Here is a 19,523-nt window from a genome sequence, read left to right on the forward strand (position 1 = left end):
TGAGACAGGAGAATTGCTTGAACCCAGGAGGCAGAGGTTGCAGTGAGCCGAGATCATGCCACTGCACTCCAGCCTGGGCAACAGAGCGAGACTCTGTCTCAAAAGAAAAAAAAAATACAAAAATTAGCTGGGCGTGGTGGCACGCGCCTGTAATCCCAGCTACTCAGGAGGCTGAGGCAGGAGAATCACTTGAACCTGGGAGGTGGAGGTTGCGGTGAGCCAAGATCGCGCCATTGTACTCCAGCCTGGGTGACAGAGAGAAACTGTCTCAAAAAAAAAAAAAGAAAATTTGAGAGGCTGGGGTGGGAGGATCACTTGAACCAAGGAGGTCAACGCTGCAGTGAATCGAAATCGCACCACTGCACTACAACCTGGGCGACAGAATGACACCCACAAAAATTTCTAGAGCACAACAGCAGAGCGTTCAATCAAAGTACAGAGCACAGGCTGCACGCTCATGAAGCCGCCCTTGGGTACAGGGTCTGCAGACCCTACCCCTCCTTCCAGACCACACAAGGGTCCCTACAGTGCTTCAGTGGACCAGCGCCACTCCAGGGCACACAGCTTGGAGAGGGTCACCTGGGCTGGATGGCCCCCTGGCCAGGTAACCCGCACAGCTGACCTTCCCAGCCTTGATTACAGACCCCAACAAGAAAGTGGGGGGCTCTGATAAAACCCGGGAAGAGGCAGCTCAGAAATGGTTAAGTCGAGAAACAGCATCATTTCCTGGCTGGTTTATACTTAACCCCCTCTTTGCAGCACTTATGGAGCGCCTGCTGTGTGCCTTTCTCTGGCAGCACCCACACTTTTGCTCTCTGAGGCTTGGAGTTGGGGCACTGAGCACTAACTGCTCTGGAGCCTTGGTCAAACTACTTCTCGTCTTGGGGCTTCATCTTAAACCCTTCCCAGGCTCCCCTCCACTGAGAATGTGTCTCAAGGCCTCACTGCAGCCCATGAGGCCCCGCAGGGTGCTCCTCCCTCTCTGACTGCTGTCACGCATGCCAGCCACACACCTGCTTTCTGTCCCTTAAAGCTCATTCCCACCCAGGACATCTGCACTCGCTGCTGCCTCCCACTGCCGAAGGCTTCCCAGCCCACCCCCATCTGCACACGCACAGATCCACTTCTTCTGTCCCTTCCTGCCTCCACTCCCCATGCCCCTGTCTCGTCAGGCTCTCCCAGAAGACCCTGGCTGACCTCCCCCACCCCCGGTTCAGTTCCCTCACAGCACTGCCACTGGCTGGATCTGTCTCAATTATCATTGGCTTATTGTTTGCTGCCATCAACTCCCAGGACAGGGGGGCCTGGGTCTGTCCCCAGAGCCCAGGACAGGGCCAGAGTAGGTACTCCATGAATATCTGCTGCGTGAACAGGGATTCCTAAGGTGCTTCCAGCTGAGACACTCCAGGATCTTAACCCTGGGGTCCCGGCACCCGCACCCACAGGAAGGGAGCCCCCAGGGAAAGGTTAGTGAGCTGGGAGGGCTGACCTCAGGAGGGTGGATGTGGGGTCCTATCCCAGGAGCAAATGCCCCTGGGAAAGAGCTCAGGGAGCACACACAGGAGGGATCTGGCCTGGTCTGGAGCTTGGGGGTCCTCCCCCAGGACCTAGCAGGAAGCCAATGCCTGCAGGTGATTCAGCAGGAACTGGAGGTGGAGGAGTCGAGTAGGAGCTCCAGGGGGAGGGCACACATGTGCTGAGGCCCTGACGCCGGGAGGGGAGGGAGGCAGGCTGCTGGGGCCAGGTCCCAGGGGCCTCTAGCCAGGAGGGCACTGGGTTTATTCTAAGTAGGATGGGAATCTTTGCAGAGTTTCAAGTCGGGGAAGAGCATGGTGGGATTTGGTTGTTGACTGACTCACTGACCTACTGGGTTCTGCACTCTGCTCTGGCTGGGGACCCCGACCTGTCCACCCCATTGGCTCAGACAGACAGAGGTTTGGCTCCCTCAGGATGTCGGAAAACTGCCTCAGTCCCCAGGCCTGCCCGCTCGTAAATGGTTCCCTGGGGGCTTGCACAGTGCCTGGCATGAGGCCCTGGAGCGAGGGGGCAGCAGGCCTGAGCTCATCGGGCTGTGGCCTCCAGAAGCAGAAACAACATTCCTCCCAGGGACTTAGTACCTAAAGCCGGAGGTAACACAGGACGGGGCAGCAGGCAGGGCCTGGCCCGGCCAGCACCCCCCGGGAACTCGGCCACAGGGTCAATGCTGCCCCCCAGGCCCGTCTGTGCCAAGCCTGCTCCCTCATCCGATAACCCCCCACAGCACTAGCTGCACTGGCTGCTGGCCCTGCCTCCCTCGTGATTCCTTCCCGACAGCCCCATGAGCAGGGCGCACCCACAATTCCCATTGTTCAGATGAAGACAACAAGGTTGGAGAGGTGAGATCACTTGCCCCAGGTCACAGAGCCAGAAGAGGTGGCCCCATTGCCTAGTCTTTCAGACAGGAAGAACATTCCTTCCCAACCCCGCCCTTAGGAGACCCAACCCTGGGCCAGTTTTGCTGTGTGACCTTGGGCCAGTGGCTCCACCTATCTGAGCCTCTGGTTTTTCGGTTTTTCTATTTTGGTGTTTTTGTGGGGTTTTTTTGAGATGGCATCTTGCTCTGTCACCCAGGCTGGAGTGCAGTGGTGTGATCTCGGTTCCCTGCAACCTCCGCCTCCCAGGTTCAAGTGATCCTCCCACCTCAGCTTTCCAAGTAGCTGGGATTACAGGCACGTGCCACCACATCCAACTAATTTTTGCATTTTTAGTAGAGACAGGGCTTCACCATGTTGGCCAGGGTGGTCTCAAACTTCTGACCTCAAGTGATCCGCCCACCTTGGACTCCCAAAATGCTGGGATTACAGGCATGAGCCACCGCGCCCAGCCTGATTTTTTGGTTTTTCAAAAAAATTTTTGTAGAGATTGGGTTGTGCTATGTTGCCCAGGCTGGTCTTGAGTTCCTGGGCTTAAGTGATCCTCCTGCCTCGGCCTCCCAAAGTGCTGGGATTATAGGCGTGAGTCACTGTGCCCAGCCAGAGCCTCAGATTTTTTATCTGCCAAGTGGACCTGCTAAGCTCAGGTGGATCAACTTCTGGAGCCTTTGAAATGATAACTGTTCAGGTCTCAAGGAAATGACAGGTTTCTCCCAACACCAAGAAACTCTCTCTCTCTCAATCTCAATCTCTCTCTCTCTCAATCTCAATCTCTCTCTCTCTCTCTCTCTCTCTCTCTCTCAGGCTGCAAGCTGACCTGAGAGTGAGCCTTCTGGTCTCTGGCAGCAGGAGGAGGATATCCCTGCCCTTCCCCAGCCCATCAACAAGCCCCGCCCCTGCACCCCGACACAGGACATGGGCGGAACTTACGCGATCCTCCGGCTCTGTGCACTGCTGAAGCCCGCGAAGGAGGCGCTCCGGCCCACGACCCCCACGGCCCCTGTGTCCCCGGGGGACAGGAACCGCAACCTCACCGACATGGTGGTCACCTGCAAGGAGAGGACAGGAGAGTCAGCCTGGCATCACCATCCAGCGAGTGCTGTCTGCAGGCCAGCCACCTTCCACCAACACCTACAGACCTCACAATGGCCCCAGAGTGTTGTGGGGGCTGGTATTGTGCCTGGCTCACAGGTCAGCAAGCTGAGGTCTCATAAGGTTAGGGGACCTGATGGGGGACAGTGATGGGAATGGAATTCGAACCCAGGTGTCTGTACTCTGCACTCTCTGCTCAGGTCCTTAGTGCCAGGCAATGCTGCCTCCCAGAGCAAGGGGACGGCGCCTCCCGAACACAGCCCTCTCACCCCCCCAGCTACTCCTCTTCCCTCCTCCAGCCCTCCCTGAGCACCTAACACAGGTGAACTCTGCAAGGCAGGCCAAGTCCCGCCATCCTCAAGGGCTCCAGCCCAGCAGGGAGGCCCACCTACCCCCAAACAGTTACGATAGAGTCCGTGCTGGAGTGATGGGGGTCCCCAGGGGGAATCTGACCCAGCCATGAAGAGGTGCCCAAGAGCTGAGGAGGAAGGCTGAAGTGGGGTGAAGGGGAAGGGTCTCTGAGGCTAAGGGAACAGCCTGGGCAAAGGCCAGGATGCATGAGGGGACTTGGTGTCATCCAGAAACAGCAAGAAGCTCAGTGGGCTAAAGATGAGGTCAGAGAGGCCGGCAGGGCTCAGGTCCCAAGGGGCATTGGTAGCCCCAAGGAGGGGCTTGGCCTTACAATGGGGCAAGGGTGACTGGGAGCCATGGGAGGGCTTTGAGCAGGGGGTGGAAAAGTCCAATTCACATGAAGCTAGACTGCTGGCATCAAGGGCTGCTTCCACCCTGATCCATTGCCCAGTCTCCGACCCGCCCTGCAATGGGGCCAACCCTGAGCCCTGGCCGTCTTCTCTTTTTTCCAAACCATCTCTAGATTGGGAAAATGCCACCCTATCCCTTGGGAATATAGGTCAGCGTCTTCCAGCACGGGCAGCTGGAAAGTTCTTCATATCTAACCTAAATCTCTGCTGCTACAGTTTCATACTTTGCTCCTTTGCCAGGGTGGTGTCAATCCAAGGATTCCAGGGACCGCATTGCCCAGACAAAACCTACGAAAAAGCTCCAGTCCACCCAGGCCCTCATCTTCCTGCACGATGAGACCCCCATGTTCCAAAATCTCTTTCCCCCAGGGGCCAAGTCCACCCTGATACACCTCTGCTCACTTGGGGGCCTCTGCCTGGAAAAACTTCCTCTATCTAGCCACATCTGCCCAGCATCTACTATTGCACCTCCTGGAAGATCTGTGCAGCCTCCACAAGCCTCCTCCTCCCATATATCCCCCACCCCACAGCCCCACATGTGCCGTACATAGGAAAGCTTGGCGACAAAGAAGGTGGACCTGGGCTCAAATCCCAACTGTGCCATTCAGGCTCTGGGCCTCAGTGATCACAAGAGTAAAAGGTGAATTCAGAAAGAACCTCCCGTGGAGACTGCTGGAAGGACCAAGGAAAGCATGTCCCGAGAGCCCACAGTGTGTAAGAGGCATGTTGGAAGAGCTGGCTGTCTCTGTGCAATTGGCTAAGACCCCAGCCCTGCAGGTGAGCCAGGTGACCCAGATAAGCCAGGTGACCCAGGGAGAGACAAGTGAGAAGTGAGCGGCTTCTAGCTCTGATGGAGGAAGGTGGCAAGCATTTGCTGACCACTTGCTGTGTGGCAAGCCTGGTGCCCCATGAGTGGCTACGAATCCATGAACAGCTATGAACCTATGCCCAGCAGTGTTGTGTACAGATGGGGAAGTTGAGGCATCATTCATCAAGTGCTCATTACTAAGCTGGCCCTGCACTAAATGCTTTATGTAAATTATGAAATCCACACAACCCTCTTAAGAGCAGGAGCTTTTGATGACCTAATTCCATAGATGAGGAAACTGAAGCTCAGAGAGGTGATGAGACTAGCCCAGGGGCCCCAGCAGGGCACCTGAGCACTGGGTTTAGAACCCAAGGATGCCCAATGTCAGAGCTTGTCTTACCTGCGGTCAGGAGAGACTTGCACTGGGGCCTTGCCCCCGCCCCCATAAAGAGGTCCCCTACAGTCCCCTCCTGTGCTGTGCTGAGCCAGCTTGTACCAGCTCCCAAGAGTCAACTGGGCCAGGCACAGTGGCTCACACCTGTAATCCTAGCACTTTGGGAGGCCAAAGCAGGCAGATTGCCTGAGCTCAGGAGTTCAAGACCAGCCTGGGCTACATGGTAAAACCCCGTTTACTAAAATACAAAAAATTAGCCAGGCTTGGTGGCAGGCGCCTGTAATCCCAGCTACTGGGGAGGCTGAGGCAGAAGAATTGCTTGAACCCGGGAGGTGGAGGTTGCAGTGAGCTGAGATCATGCCACTGCACTCCAGCCTGGGCAACAGAGCAAGACTCTGACTCAAAAAAAAAAAAAAAAAAAGAGGCAATTGTTAAATGTTCAGGAATTTTGTGAGCCTGTTGACATCACGTTCCTGGTTTGAAATCAGCCACAGTAAGCATATTTACACCACGGAAAGTGGCAAGTTCTACAAGTTAGGGTTTCTGTCTGCTGGTTGTTAAACATGTATGAGCTCCTCACTGCTGTTACCCCTATCAGCACCTATGCAGGTCCTGAGAAGCTGCTCAAACTGCTTGATCCCCCCAGCCAAGCCAGGCAAGAGAATAAGGACGGAGTAGGGAGGGATCCCCAAAAGTGAGTAGTTGAGACGTACTTCAGAGCCAGCCTGGGCACTGGAGCTGGAAGGGGCCTCCCCGGCCCCTCCCTCTGCACCTTCCCATCAGAAGACTTCCGGGCCGTTCCTGGAGCTTCACCCCAGGCACTCCACTTCAAGGTCAGAGAGAAGGACAATTGCTAAGCAGTTCCTCCCCATGCAACGCTCAAAACAAGCCCCAGGTCCTCCTGCTCAGTGTGAGAGAGAGGACGACGAAGGAGAGGAACTAAGGCTCGGAGCAGACCTGCAGAACCTGACAGCGGATTCATCACTCATAGCACTGTGAGGTTCAATGGCCCCATTTTTCATGAGGAAAGAAAGGCTTTGAGAGGTGAGAGGCGACTCAGGGACACACATATTTCTTTCTTTATTTCCTTTTCTTTCTTTTCTTTTTTTCAGACAGAGTCTGACTCTATTGCCCAGGCTGGTGTGCAGTGACACGATCTCAGCTCACTGCAACCTCCACCTGCTGGGCTCAAGCCATCCTCCCACGTCAGCCTTTCAAGTGGCTGGGACTACAGGCACACACCACCACTCCCAGCTAATTTTTCTATTTATTGTAGAGATAGGGTTTCGCCATGTTGTCCAGGCTGTTCTTGAACTCCTGAGCTCAAGCGATCCACCCACCTCAGCTTCCCAAACTGGTAGGATTATAGCCATGAGCCACTGTGCCTGACCAGGACATGCATTTTTCAAACTGAAGTCTGGCTCTTCCTTCTTCCATGTGCCATCACCACGTGGATTGGCTTCCTGGCTAAACCCTCCTGATCTTTCAGCCCAGATGTCCCCTCCCCCAGGAAACCTTCATGGACACCTCCCCACTCCTAGATGTGTCTGGTGTTTCCTCTGGATGCCCCTGACTTCCTCTGTTATAGTGGACTGTGAATGGTGACTTGTCTATCTCTCCATCCTAGACAGGGAGCTCCCTGCAGGCAGGGACTAGGTGTATGGAAGATTCATAACACATCTTTATTGAACCAGAAAACAATGAAGGAAAGATTGATGCTGCTTCCCCTACTTCACCAGGCTGTGCAGCCCAAGAGGAAGGTGCTGGAATAATAACAGTAATAATCATAATAATAACCAGTATGTGCTAGACTCTAAGGCAAAGATGGACAAATGTTTTCTGTAAAAAGCCAGATAGAAAGGCTGGGCGCAGTGGTTCACACCTGCAATCCCAGTACTTTGGGAGGCCGAGGTGGGTGGATCACCTGAGGTCAAGAATTCGAGATCAGCCTGGACAACATGGTGAAACCCCGTCTCTACTAAAAACACAAAAATTAGCCAGGCATGGTGGTGCATGCCTGTAGTCCCAGCTACTCTGGAGGCTGACGCAGGAGAATCACTTGAATCCGGGAGGCAGAGGTTGCAGTGAGCTGAGATTGAGCCACTGCACTCCAGCCTGGACAACAGAGCTAGATTCCATCTCAAAAACAAACAAAAAGCCAGATAGTACATATTTTGGTTTTTCAGGCCATACAGTTTTTGTCACAACTACTCAGTTCTAGCATTTTAAAGCAAAACCAGCTGCAGACATTATGTAAATGAATGATGCCATGGCTGTGTTTCAATAAAACTTTATTTACAAAAGCTGCAGCAGCTGTTGAGGATGATGGGTGGCCCTGCCTCTGACCCTTGGGTAGCCAGCACTGCCTGCTACCTGCTCTAAGGACTTAAAATTCTCATTTCATTCTCCCAACACCATGTGAGACAAGTACTATTATTATCCCCATTTTGCAGATAAGGAAACCGAGGCTCATGCCAGGCATGGAGACTCACGCCTATAATTCCGGCACTTTGAGAGGCTGAGATGGGCGGATCACTTGAGCCCAGGAGTTCGAGACCAGCCTGGGTCTCATAGTGAGACCCCCGTCCCTACAAAAAATACAAAAATTACCCAGATGTGGTGGCATGCACCTGTAGTCGAGCTACTGCGGCAGGCTGAGGTGGGAGGATCATTGGAGACTTCCCAGCAAGTCGAGGCTGCAGTGAGCTGAGGCTGCACAGCTGCACTCCAGCTTGGCTGACACAGTGAGACCCTGTCTCAAAAGAAGGAAAGGAAGGAAAGAAGGAAAGGAAAAAGGAAAGGAAGAAAAGAAGGAAACCGAGGCTCAGAGAGGACGGAAATGAGTCCTCCGAGGTCACACAGTAGCAAATGCCAGAGCTGGAACTGCACCTGGGCGCATTGGACTCCAAAGCCTGGCTTCGGGACTCCGCTGCGCTTGCTCCCGCAGCTCTGCTGAGGACACGCCCCCCTCCCAGGAGCCAGACCTCCTCCAGGAGGGAAGAGGCCCCAGAATGGAAATAGGATTGGGAGGGGGACCTGCCAAGCTAGAAAGGTAGCCTTGGGTGGTGGCCGAGAAAAATCAAGCCCAACCTCTTTTGGCTTCAGGGTGTTGCAGCCCCAGCCCCTGGGGGCCCCTTGGGGCTGGCGGACAGCGACAGTTCCCAGGCAGCTCAGCTGCGCCCCCTCCCGGCTGGGCCTGGTGAGGCTGATCCATGACGTTGACTTGGAGTCCAGCCAAGCAGTGTTTCTTGTGGTAAAAGAAACAGACCTCCCCCTGGATGATTGGGGATGGGATGGCCAGGCTGAGACCCACAATCTCAGGAGCCTTCAGCGGACAGCTCCTGACAAGTCCAGTTTGTCACCTGCGACCAAGGGTAACATTCCTGATGTTTAAGCAATGGCACACAGCAGCAAGTGGAGGCTGGGTGCTGGAGCAGGGTCTTGAAGACCCTGTCCCCTCCCACCATGTGTCACCATCCCTGCTGGGGCTGGCATTAACCCTTTAGCTACTGGATTGTGGGCAGGTCTAGGAGGTCCCTGGGGAGGCATCAGGAAGAGAGGAGGGACGCTCGGGTGGCTTAGGGCAGCCCTGGGTAACCAACACTCTGCAGGCATGAGAGACAGGACAGAGACCCTGCTGGGCCCCAGGGCAGAAGAGGGAGGCACAGAGTCATGCAGTTCCCAAACCTTTGGTGGCAGACAAGACAGCCTCTTCCACTCCGTGTCCCTCGCTGCCTCTCTCTGGCCTGGCACTTAGAACTGATGCCGTTCAGACCTGGCTGGTGCGTGCACGGAGAGGAAGCCAGATGCTCCCAGACACTGGGGACTGTCCTGGGCCTCCGTCCCCAAGGTGTGGCTGGAGGAAGCAGAGCCTACTCCCACTAAGTCTGTCCTGCTCACTGCTGGCCAAAGCTGCCCTGCGTCTCCTCCCCACCGCCAGCCAGAGGGAACCTGCAATTTCACCTCATTTAGAGGTAAAACATCTAAATTTAACGTTATGGGCTTTCGGGGCTGGGTGGCTTTTATGCCGGAGTCCTTCACTTAGGGCTCCTTTTTATCCACTCAAATGCCAGCCAGGGCTTAGTTTGCTTATAGGAGTTTCCAAAATAGCTCCTTTGGTTTCGCATGAAAGGAAATGGCAAAATAGCCCAGGAAGAGGAATGTGAGTTTACACAGAAGACAGACGGGCGCCCGAGGAGGCTTCTCTGAGAACCAGTTTGCCTGTACCAGAGAGGGCCCGAGAAAGTCTGGAGTCCAAGAGTCCAACTCGCTCATTTTACCGATGGCAAGACTAAGCCCAGGATGGTCACACAACTTGCCTGGACCACTCAAAGGCGACTGGAAGAGTCAGAAGGACCCAAACTCCTCCTCCCTGCCAAAGCACAGGCCTCAGCCAGAGCCCCCCTCCAGCCTTTGCCCTGGTTGTGCCCTCTGCCTGGCACACCCCTCCCTTCCCCCAGGTCTTCCGTATCATTCTCTCCCAGCCTGCAGGCCTCACAACCAAGGCCACCTCCTCAGAGAGGTCCTCCCTGACCCCCTTGGCTAACGGGGACTTGCTCCTCACCCGTATCCTTCAAATAACTCATGGTTCTGATTGTCTTATTCATCAGTTCATCAAGTATCCTTCTCCAGGGTACTTAGCTCCAGGGGGCAGGGGGTTTTCTGTCTTTTTAAAAAAAAATTTTGGGGCCAGGCACACACCTATAATTACGGGCTCACGCCTGTAATCCCAGCACTTTGGGAGTCTGAGGCTGGTGGAACACCTGAGGTCAGGAGTTCAAGATCAGCCTGGCCAACATGGTGAAACCCCGTCTGTACTAAAAATGCAAAAATTAGCCAGGCGTGGTGGCAGGCTCCTGTAATCCCAGCTACTCAGGAGGCTGAAGCAGGAGAATTGCTTGAACCCAGGAAGCGGAGGTTGCAGTTAGCTGAGATCACACCGTTGCACTCCAGCCTGGGTGACAAAGCAAGACTTCGTCTCAAAAAAAATTTTTTTTAAATAAATACATAAATTATTATTATTATTATTTTTATAGAGATGGGTCTTGCTATGTGGCCCAGGCTGGTCTCAAACTCCTGGCCTCAAGCGATCCACATGGTGTGAGCCGCCATGCCCAGCCTGCTGGTTTTTAAAGAGCATATTTAAATGAAAAGAGAGACAAATTTAAAGGACCCTTGGTTTAAATAGAGCAGGTTGGAACCACCTTCAGGGCAGCCCACGGTCCTGGCTCTGCCATCCTCCAGAACCACCTGGAGCCAGGAGGGGACACCAAAGGTGTCTCTCTGCAGAGGACAGTGGCCTGATGGATAGACAATGAGTGCCCTGATTTCTGATTTAAGAGAAGAACAAGCAGCTCCTTGGGAAGCCCCAGTGTCCCCTGCGGTCCACTGTCCCAGGACTGCAGGCAAAGGGACGCCTCCTGACTGCAGATTGGTCAACAGCAGGCACGGGAGTGAGAACCGGGATCCAGGGAGGCCGCTTCCCTCTGTCTATCAGTCTGCAGCCCTGGATCCCAGTTCACTCCACTGGGGATTCCCAGATGAAGATGACTCATGAATTTCTGTGAATTATCCAGAGGGCATTTTAATTCAAATGGCCCCATCGCTGCCCTGTCACCACTCCCACCAGCCATGCCAGGGGTCACCAGGGGTCACCTGGAAGACAAAGTCTCTCTTTGGGAAAGAAGCCTTTGAGGCCACTGTGGGGTGGCTGTGTGTCGGGGCGCCAGGTGGGAAGGCAGCTGGGGCCTTCCCAGGCTAGGGAAGAGAGCGTGGGGGCATGGGGGGGTGAAAGGAGATAAAGATGGGGTAGCAGGAGGGAGCAGGGGAAGCTGGGCCTCCTAGAAGCACAGGCTGACTTGGGAATCCCATCTCAAACGCGCCCCACCCTGGTCTCCAGCTGTAGGAGCAGTGATAAGGATGAGGACAGGTAGGAGGGACTGAGATGAGATGAGAGCAATTGGAGCCTGGAGAGAGACCCCTGACACTGAGGGAGTGAGGTGACCTGGTGGTGGCTGTTCCAAGCTAAGCACCTTTGTTCAACTGTCAAAAACTGGTAACAGGCTGAGTGCGGTGGCTCATGCCTATAATCCCAGCACTTTGGGAGGCCGAGGTGGGTGGATAACTTGACATCAGGAGTTTGAAACCAGCCTGGTCAACATGGTGAAACCCCATCTCTACTAAAAACACAGAAATTAGCCAGGTGTCGTGATGCATGCCTGTTTTCCCAGCTACTCAGGAAGCTGAGGCAGGAGAATTGCTTGAACCCAGGAGGCGGAGGTTGCAGTGAGCCAAGATTGTGTCACTGCACTCTAGCCTGGGTGACAAAGCAAGACTCCAACTCAAAAAAAAAAAAACAAACAAACCTAAAAACAGCAATAATGCCAGTGGTACCCAACACGGCTACAGGACTTGTGTGGTGCCAGGCATTGCTCAAAGAAGTCACTCATTGAATTCCTGGCATCCAGGAAGTCTGGCCTCAAGCCTGTGCTCTGCACCCGCTGAGCAGAACCCCTCTTTCTAAACCCCAGACACTGGGCTGGACACACAGCCTCTCACTCACCCCCACTGCACTCCGGGGGGAGGGCACTGTTACCATTGTATAGACCAGGAGGCTGAGGCTCATCGAGATGGAGCCACCTGAAGTGGCAAGTTGGTAGCATTGTACCTCCAATGACTCACTAAAATGCCTGCATAAAAATCCAGGTGCAGTGGCACTCACCTGTAGTCCCAGCTACCTGGGAAGCTGAGGCAGGAGGAGCACTTGAGCCCAGGAATTTGAGGCCAGCTTGGGCAACACAGTGAGCCAAAAATAAATAAATACAATACAGATAAAGTGCTTGTGTCTAGGCAGTGTGGTGCAGGTGTGTGTACGCCTGACCTAGGTCCCAGGAGTGACTAAGGGACACGCAGAGTGGGGCTCTCCAATCAGAAGCTCTCGCTCTGGAATTGGTTATGGAGGGTCCCTAGACCTCCGCATGTAATGCTTTACTGTGGAGGCTGTCCTCTGTGTTCAGCAGTGTCCCCACACCAGGAGCACAGCCTGTGACAGACTGGCACGTCTCCAGACACTGCCACACGTCCCTGTGCTAAAGGCATCTCTTCGGACCTGGGCTGGAGCGTTCATTAACCCGCATGGTGGCTTAGGCATAATTTTCCATGGGCGAAATGAGTAGTATTGAAGACACTATGCTATTTGGTTGGCTACAGTATTGCTCAGGCACCTTCCCCTCACACGAATAGGTGTGGGACTCTGGCAGACCACACAGCCTGACACCTACGGAGGGGCCCTGGGTCTGCGGCTCCCACAGGGCCTCTGCCACTCCAGCCGTGACACACACACACATGCTGTCACCAGCCTAGGATGTGCACAAAGCCTGTAGGTCTGAGACCAAGGACATGAGCTTGGAGGCACTGGCCGGATTCCTCAGACCTCTGGGGCCCGTTTGCCAGAGCAGAGCCGAGACCTGCCTGAGACCTGCCTTCATTGCAACCCTGGCACAGCTGCAAGGGAAGAGAGACGGGTGAAGGGCTACTTCCCCTTTCCATCCAAAAATAAACAAACAAACAAAAAACGCCTGAGCTTGATGAACACACGCACTGGTCAGGCTTAGCTCCATGCGGGGAGGATGTAGATTCAAACCCAGGTGGGCTGAACTCCAAAGCACTCTTCGGCCAACCACTGGTCACTGGAGTGAACTGCCCCCAACCCTCTGTCATCTCAGGGACACAGACCCTGCCCCCCTCCACAGGGCTGGACAGCAGAGCAGCTTCCCTCTACAAAACGGTCTAAAAGACAAAGAAAGACTTCCACGCCCTGCTGCTGCCTGAGAGAAGCCTGAGGTTCCTTTCTGGAGTGACGTCTCCATTAGACGCACAGGCCCACGCATGCGCCCACGAACATGTGTGAATTACTTCTAGGATCAGAAGACAAAAAATGTTCTTTAGGTCAAAGAAAATGTGTTATTATATAATAGTAATGTATTCATTGTTATACCAAGTTGTAATATGCACTTTTTTTTTTTTTTTTTTGAGACGGAGCTCTGCTCTTTTTGCCCAGGCTGGAGTGCAATGGCGCAATCTTGGCTCACCGCAACATCTGCCTCCTGGGTTCAAGCAATTCTCCTGCCTCAGCCTCCTGAGTAGCTGGGATTACAGGCATGCGCCACCATGCCCAGCTAATTTTTTGTATTTTTAGTAGAGACAGATTTTCTCCACGTTGGTCAGGCTGGTCTCAAACTCCTGACCTCAGGTGATCCGCCTGCCTCGGCCTCCCAAAGTGCTGGGATTACAGGCGTGAGCCAATGCACCCGGCTCACTTCTCCTTTTTTTTTTTGAGAGAGAGACAGGGTCTCACTCTATCACCCAGGCTGGAGTGCAGTGGTGGGATCACAGCTCACTGCAGCCTTGACCTCCTGGGTTCAAGTACATGCCACTGCACCCGGCTAATTTTTTTAAAATTTCTTTAGAGACAGGGTCTCTCCATGTGGCCCAGGCTAGGGTGCAGTGGTGTGATCATAGCTCACTGCAGCCTCCAACTCCTGGACTGAAGCAGTCCTCCCACCTCAGCCTTGTGAGTAGCTGGGACTACAGGTGTGAGCCACCACACCGGGTCCTATTTCTTATTGGAAGGGCCCCTGCAGGCCAAGATGCTCGGTGCCCAGGGAAGTCATAGCACAGCCCTGCCCTTGACCCCTTCCAGCCCTGCTGGGAATCTGTCCCCAGCCACCTCCAGGCCACAGGCTCCTCCGCCATCTCTTCCCCACCCAGGAGCTGTGTTACACAGATCACTTTAGTGTTTCCCATGCTAAACCACTGAAACTGAGGGTTTTATCTCCCATGCTTCTTGCTCCCAGTTCCGCATGGCCCCTGGCCTGGCTGAGACAGAGCCACTGGAAGTGCCCAGCCGGACCTCATACTTGACCTTTCAGCCTCTTACTTAACCCTCACAATGCAGGACGGTAGCCTCCACTGGGTCCTGTTCAGCCCCTACTCCTAGAAATGGTCTGGGGGGTGAGGGTGGGGCCCCCTGGAGAGCCCTTGGACGTGTGTTTGCGCCATCGCAGTAGTACATCCACCCCCTTCTGCTTCCGCAGAACCTGGCCGGCTCCTCCCCATCCCAGGGGGAGAGGCTCCTCTTGCTCCCACTTCCCTCCTTTAATTTCAGCTACTACTCTTAGGGGTGGGCCTTTGTTTACTTTGCATTTTCCTTATTCCTAATGAGATTAAGCATATTGCCTTAGGTTTACCGGCTTCCCAATCTCCTCTTCTGGGAATTATCAGTTCCTATTCCTTTGTCCAGTTATCTGCCTTCTTCTTCTTGATTCCTGGGAGTGGCTGATAAATCCTAGATGACCATCCTTTCTCAGGTTACTCCCGGCCTCTCACCTTTTAATCTTAAATTGTTCTGTGTGTGCGTGTGTGTGTGCGTGTGTGTGTGTGTGTGTGTGTGAGAGAGAGAGAGAGAGAGAGAGGGAGAGAGAAAGATACAAGCTTCAAATACTTATGTGGCCAAATCTGTCACAGGTTTTCCTTCTGTGTTTTAGAGTTTGGAAACTGCTTTCTCCTCTCTAAGATTAAGTTGCTAATCTGTTAACCACTGGTGTCTAATTCCCTGGGGGAGAAGCTTATCTTCCCAGCCAGGCTGCAAAGTCCCTCAGGACAGGGCTCCATCTCCCCGCTGATGAGGCCTTAGTCAAGAGATTCCACTGCTCCTTAGAAATACCCTGAATTTGTCCCCTCCTTCCTGCCTCCACCCCTGCTCGCCAGGATGAATCCCTGCCTCCCTCTCACCCTCTGCCCCACATGAATACCACAGTGATTTAAAAAATATATATCAATCAGAGGCCAGGCACTGTGGCTCACACCTGTAATCCCAGCACTTTGGGAGGTCGAAGCGGGCAGATCACCTGAGGTCAGGAGTTCGAGACCAGCCTGACCAACATGGAGAAACCCTGTCTCTACTAAAAATACAAAATTAGCCAGGCGTAGTGGCACATGCCTGTAATCCCAGCTACTCAGGAGGCTGAGGCAGGAGAATTGCTTGAACCCGGGAGGTGGAGGTTGCAGTGAGCTGAGATTGCACCATTGCACTCCAGACTGGGCAACAAGAGTGAAACTCCATCTTTAAAAAAAAACCAAAAAGAAAAGAAAAATGTCCATCAGGGCTGGATGCAGTGGCTCAAGCCTGTAATCTCAGCGCTGTTTTTTTTTTTTTTTTGAGATGGAGTCTTGCTCTGTCGCCCAGGCAGAAGTGCAGTGGCTGGATCTTGGCTCACTGCAACCTTTGCCTCCAGGCTCCAGTGATTCTCCTGCCTCAGCCTCCCGAGTAGCTGGGACTACAAGCGCGCACCACTAGGCCCGGCTAATTTTTGTTTTTTTGTTTTTTTTTAAGTAGAGTTGGGGTTTCACCATCTTGGCCAGGCTGGTCTCAAACTCCTGACCTCAAATGATCCTCCCGCCTTGGCCTCCCAAAGTGCAGGGATTACAGCCATGAGCCACCATGTCTGGCCAAATCCCACCACTTTGGGAGGCCGAGGTGGGAAGACCGCTTAAAGCCAGGAGTTTGAGACCAGCCTGGGCAACATAGAGAGACCCATCTCTACAAGAAGTAAAAAAAAAAAAAGTTGGGCAAATGTTCTCAGGACCCCCTGAGGCTATGTCCTGGGTCATGGTCACTCACAAATAAATTTTTTTAATTAAAAATAAATGTTGAAAAATTAGCTGAGCATGGTGGTACGTACTTAAGGCAGGAGGATTTCTTTCTTTCTTTTTTTTTTGAGACAGAGTCTCGCTCTGTCACCCAGCCTGGAGTGCAGTGGTGTGATCTCGGCTCACTTCAAGCTCCGCCTCTTGGGTTCACACCATTCTCCTGCCTCAGCCTCCTGAGTAGCTGGAACTACAGGTGCCCGCCATAACACCCGGCTAATTTTTTGTATTTTTAGTAGAGATGGGGTTTCACCGTGTTAGCTAGGATGGTCTCGATCTCCTGACCTCGTGATCTGCCCGCCTCGGCCTCCCAAGGTGCTGGGATTACAGGCGTTAGCCACTGCACCCAACTGGGAGGCTAAGGCAGGAGGATTTCTTGAGCCCAGGAGTTCAAGGCTGCAGTGAGCTAGGATTGTGCCACTGCACTCCAGCCTGGGCAACAGAATGAGACCACATCTCTAAAAAAATTTAAAAATAAATAAAAAATAAAAATGTCCCTTAGTTTGTCACTATATTGCCCAGGCTGGTTTGGAACTCCTGGCCTCATGTAATCCTCCCAGCTCAGCCTCCCAAAGCGCTGGGATTACAGGCATGAGCCACTGCACCTGACCTCAACCGAAAATTCTTAAGGCACATTTTTGACACTAAAAACATAGTATTTTATAACTGCTAAAATAGATATGTTAATTCTAGTCTTTTCTTGTGCACAGAAACAAATTACCACTTTAGTTTCTCAAGGAGGACATGTATACATGTTAAATGCATTAATTTGTTTAATATAAACATGAAATGCTTTTTATAACCTGGATTGGTACCTATTTCTTTTCTTTTCTTTTTTTTCTTTGAAGCAAGATCTGGCCCTATCACCAGGCTGGAGTGCAGTGGTGCAATCTTGGCTCACTGCTACCTCTGCCTCCTGTGCTCAAGCAATCCTCCTACCTCAGTCTCCTGAGTAGCTGGGACTACAGGCATGTGCTACCATGCCCGGCTAATTTCTGTTTTGGTTTTTTTCTTTGCTTTTTTTTTTTTTTGTAGAGACGGGGTTTCACCATGTTGCCCAGACTATTCTCAAACTCCTGGGCTCAAGCGATCCTCAACCTCAACCTCCCGAAGTGTTGGGATTCCAGGTGTGAGCCACCGCACCCAGCCCTTTTATTTATTTTTATTTTATTTTTTTTTTTGAGACGGAGTTTCGCTCTTGTCACCCAGGCTGGAGTGCAGGGGCGCAATCTTGGCTCATTGCAACCTCCACCTCCCTGGTTCAAGCAGTTCCCCGGCCTCAGCCTCCCGAGTAGCTGGGATTACAAGCACACACCACCAAGCCCAGCTAATTTTTTTTGTATTTTTAGTATTTTTTTTGTATTTTTAGTAGAGACAGGGTTTCATCATGTTGACCAGCCTGGTCTTGAACTCCTGACCTCAGGCAATCCGCTTGCCTTAGCCTTCCAAAGTGCTGGGATTACAGGCATGAGCCACTGCGCCTGGCCCCCATTTCTCATTATAAAGTAGTTTACAAAAATATTCCAGCAGCCAGCTCCAGAGAGGCCTTGTTCTGTGGTGTCTAAGGATGGAGCCCAGGCAGGGACGGCCAAAAGCTTGCTACCCACTCCCCAGGGAGGCAAGAGCACCGTTGTGTCCCGTTCCTATCCCTCAAAAATAAATCACAGCCAGCTCATGTCATAGGACAAAGCCTGTTCGCAATCCATCCTGTGTCTGCGGATCCTCCCCAGGTCTGTAAGGCAGCAGGGAGATGCGGCCTCTCCCACTCCACCCAACACGTAGCCAGGGCGAGGTGGGGCCGGGGGAGAGGCTGACATTCAAAGGCATCTGAGTGGTAAGAGGTGAGCGAGTGAGGTGAATGGGGACTACATTAGAAGGACCCTACGTTAGAAGGGTGAGGTGCAGGAGCCACAGCCTAAGGGCACTGGGAACCCTGTGGGCATGCGCAGTTCAAGCCCATCCCCGCCCCCTCCAGCTGCTGTCCATCCCTGCCACACCTGACCATTTGCCTAACCTAGATCCTTCCTGTCTTGCATTTCCTCAAGCATCCGGAGCCCAGGACTGCTGAGTCAACCCTCTGGAATGCCCACAACTCCCCACTTGGGACTCCCGCACAGCCACGTGAGCCGGTGGAGCCGGGTCTGTTTGCTAGTGGAGGCTGTTAACAGCACGGGAAGTGGTCAAGGGTTCAACAAGAGATGAGCCATCTGGTCCTCCAGAGGTAAACAATTTACAAGAGACACATCAAGCCGGCCTGCTGTTCTGGTTTTTCTTTTGACAGTGAAATATGCAGTTTCTTTTTCATCCTGGTGCCTATTGGAGAGGGAGACTGTTCCAGGCACTCTGACCCCAGCTAAAGCGCCTCCCTGGGGCAGGATCTATGCAGGGAGGCAGGAAAAGTCAGATTTTTTTTCACATCTTCTTTGTTCCATTCCCAGGACTGAGCAACTTTATGTATTTATTTATTTATTTATAGACAGGTTCTCACTATGTCGCCCAGGCTGGAGTGCAGTGGTGCGGTCACAGCTCACTGCAACCTCAATGTCCTAGGCTCCAGTGATCCTCCTGCCTCAGCCTCCTGAGTAGCTGGGACCATAGGTGTGCACCACCATGCCAGGGGAATTTTTGTATTTTTGGTTAGAGAAAGGATTTTGCTGTGATGTTGCCCAGTCTGGTCTCAAACTCCTGAGCTCAAGCGATTCACCCTCCTGGGCCTCCCAAAGTGCTGGGATTACAGGTGGAAGCCACTGTGCCTGGCCCAGGACTGAGCAACTTTAAGTCAGATGGTTAACCTACATCATGAGGAGAGTGGATTTCCTCCCAAAGGAACAGACTTATTTTCTAGAACCTAAAGCCTTGAATTTCAAGAAGCTTTAGCCTTAAATCCATTTCCTGTTGGAAGCAGACCCCCTCCTGGTCTCCCCAGGTATTGCAACCCTGCTCTACCAGCCACTATAAATGCCCACACAAAAGGAACAGGGGCTCCATTCCTGATGCTCAGAGTGGAGTCAGTAGATTCTCAAGCATATGAGATATGTATGTGGCCTAACAGCCTGAAATAAACAGCTTGTGCTGGGATTGTAATTCTAGAGTTTCCAAAAGTGTTGCAAAATATTCCAGGCAGACACTAGAGTTTGTGTACTACAAGCTGTTTATTAATTAATTTCTTATTTGCCAAACATTCTTGCTTGGGTCTACTGGGAGATGATTTCGTTGGGAATGCATCTCCAATTTTGTAATAAAGATCACCAGGGAAAGAAGGCTTGCTTCATAGGGGCTCATATTACAGGAAATGTGGCTAGCATAGGTAGTTCCCATAAGATAAGGGATAGTACTAAGTTTTGAGCTCA

General features: G+C 52.8%; 1 protein-coding gene across 6 annotated transcripts in view; it reads right to left on the reverse strand.

Annotated features, from left to right (window-relative positions):
* The window catches only part of RIPOR3 (RIPOR family member 3), a 105,977-nt gene that overhangs the window by 42,420 nt on the left and 44,034 nt on the right, over positions 1-19,523 (reverse strand). For all 6 annotated transcript variants that reach the window (XM_054466686.1, XM_063659340.1, XM_054466687.2 and 3 more), the window contains exon 2: positions 3,342-3,460. In XM_054466686.1, the coding sequence (XP_054322661.1) occupies positions 3,342-3,460 (119 nt within the window). The remainder of the gene's footprint in view (positions 1-3,341; positions 3,461-19,523) is intronic.

The sequence above is a fragment of the Pongo pygmaeus genome, chromosome 21 (genome assembly GCF_028885625.2).
Source record: "Pongo pygmaeus isolate AG05252 chromosome 21, NHGRI_mPonPyg2-v2.0_pri, whole genome shotgun sequence".
NCBI lineage: Eukaryota > Metazoa > Chordata > Mammalia > Primates > Hominidae > Pongo > Pongo pygmaeus.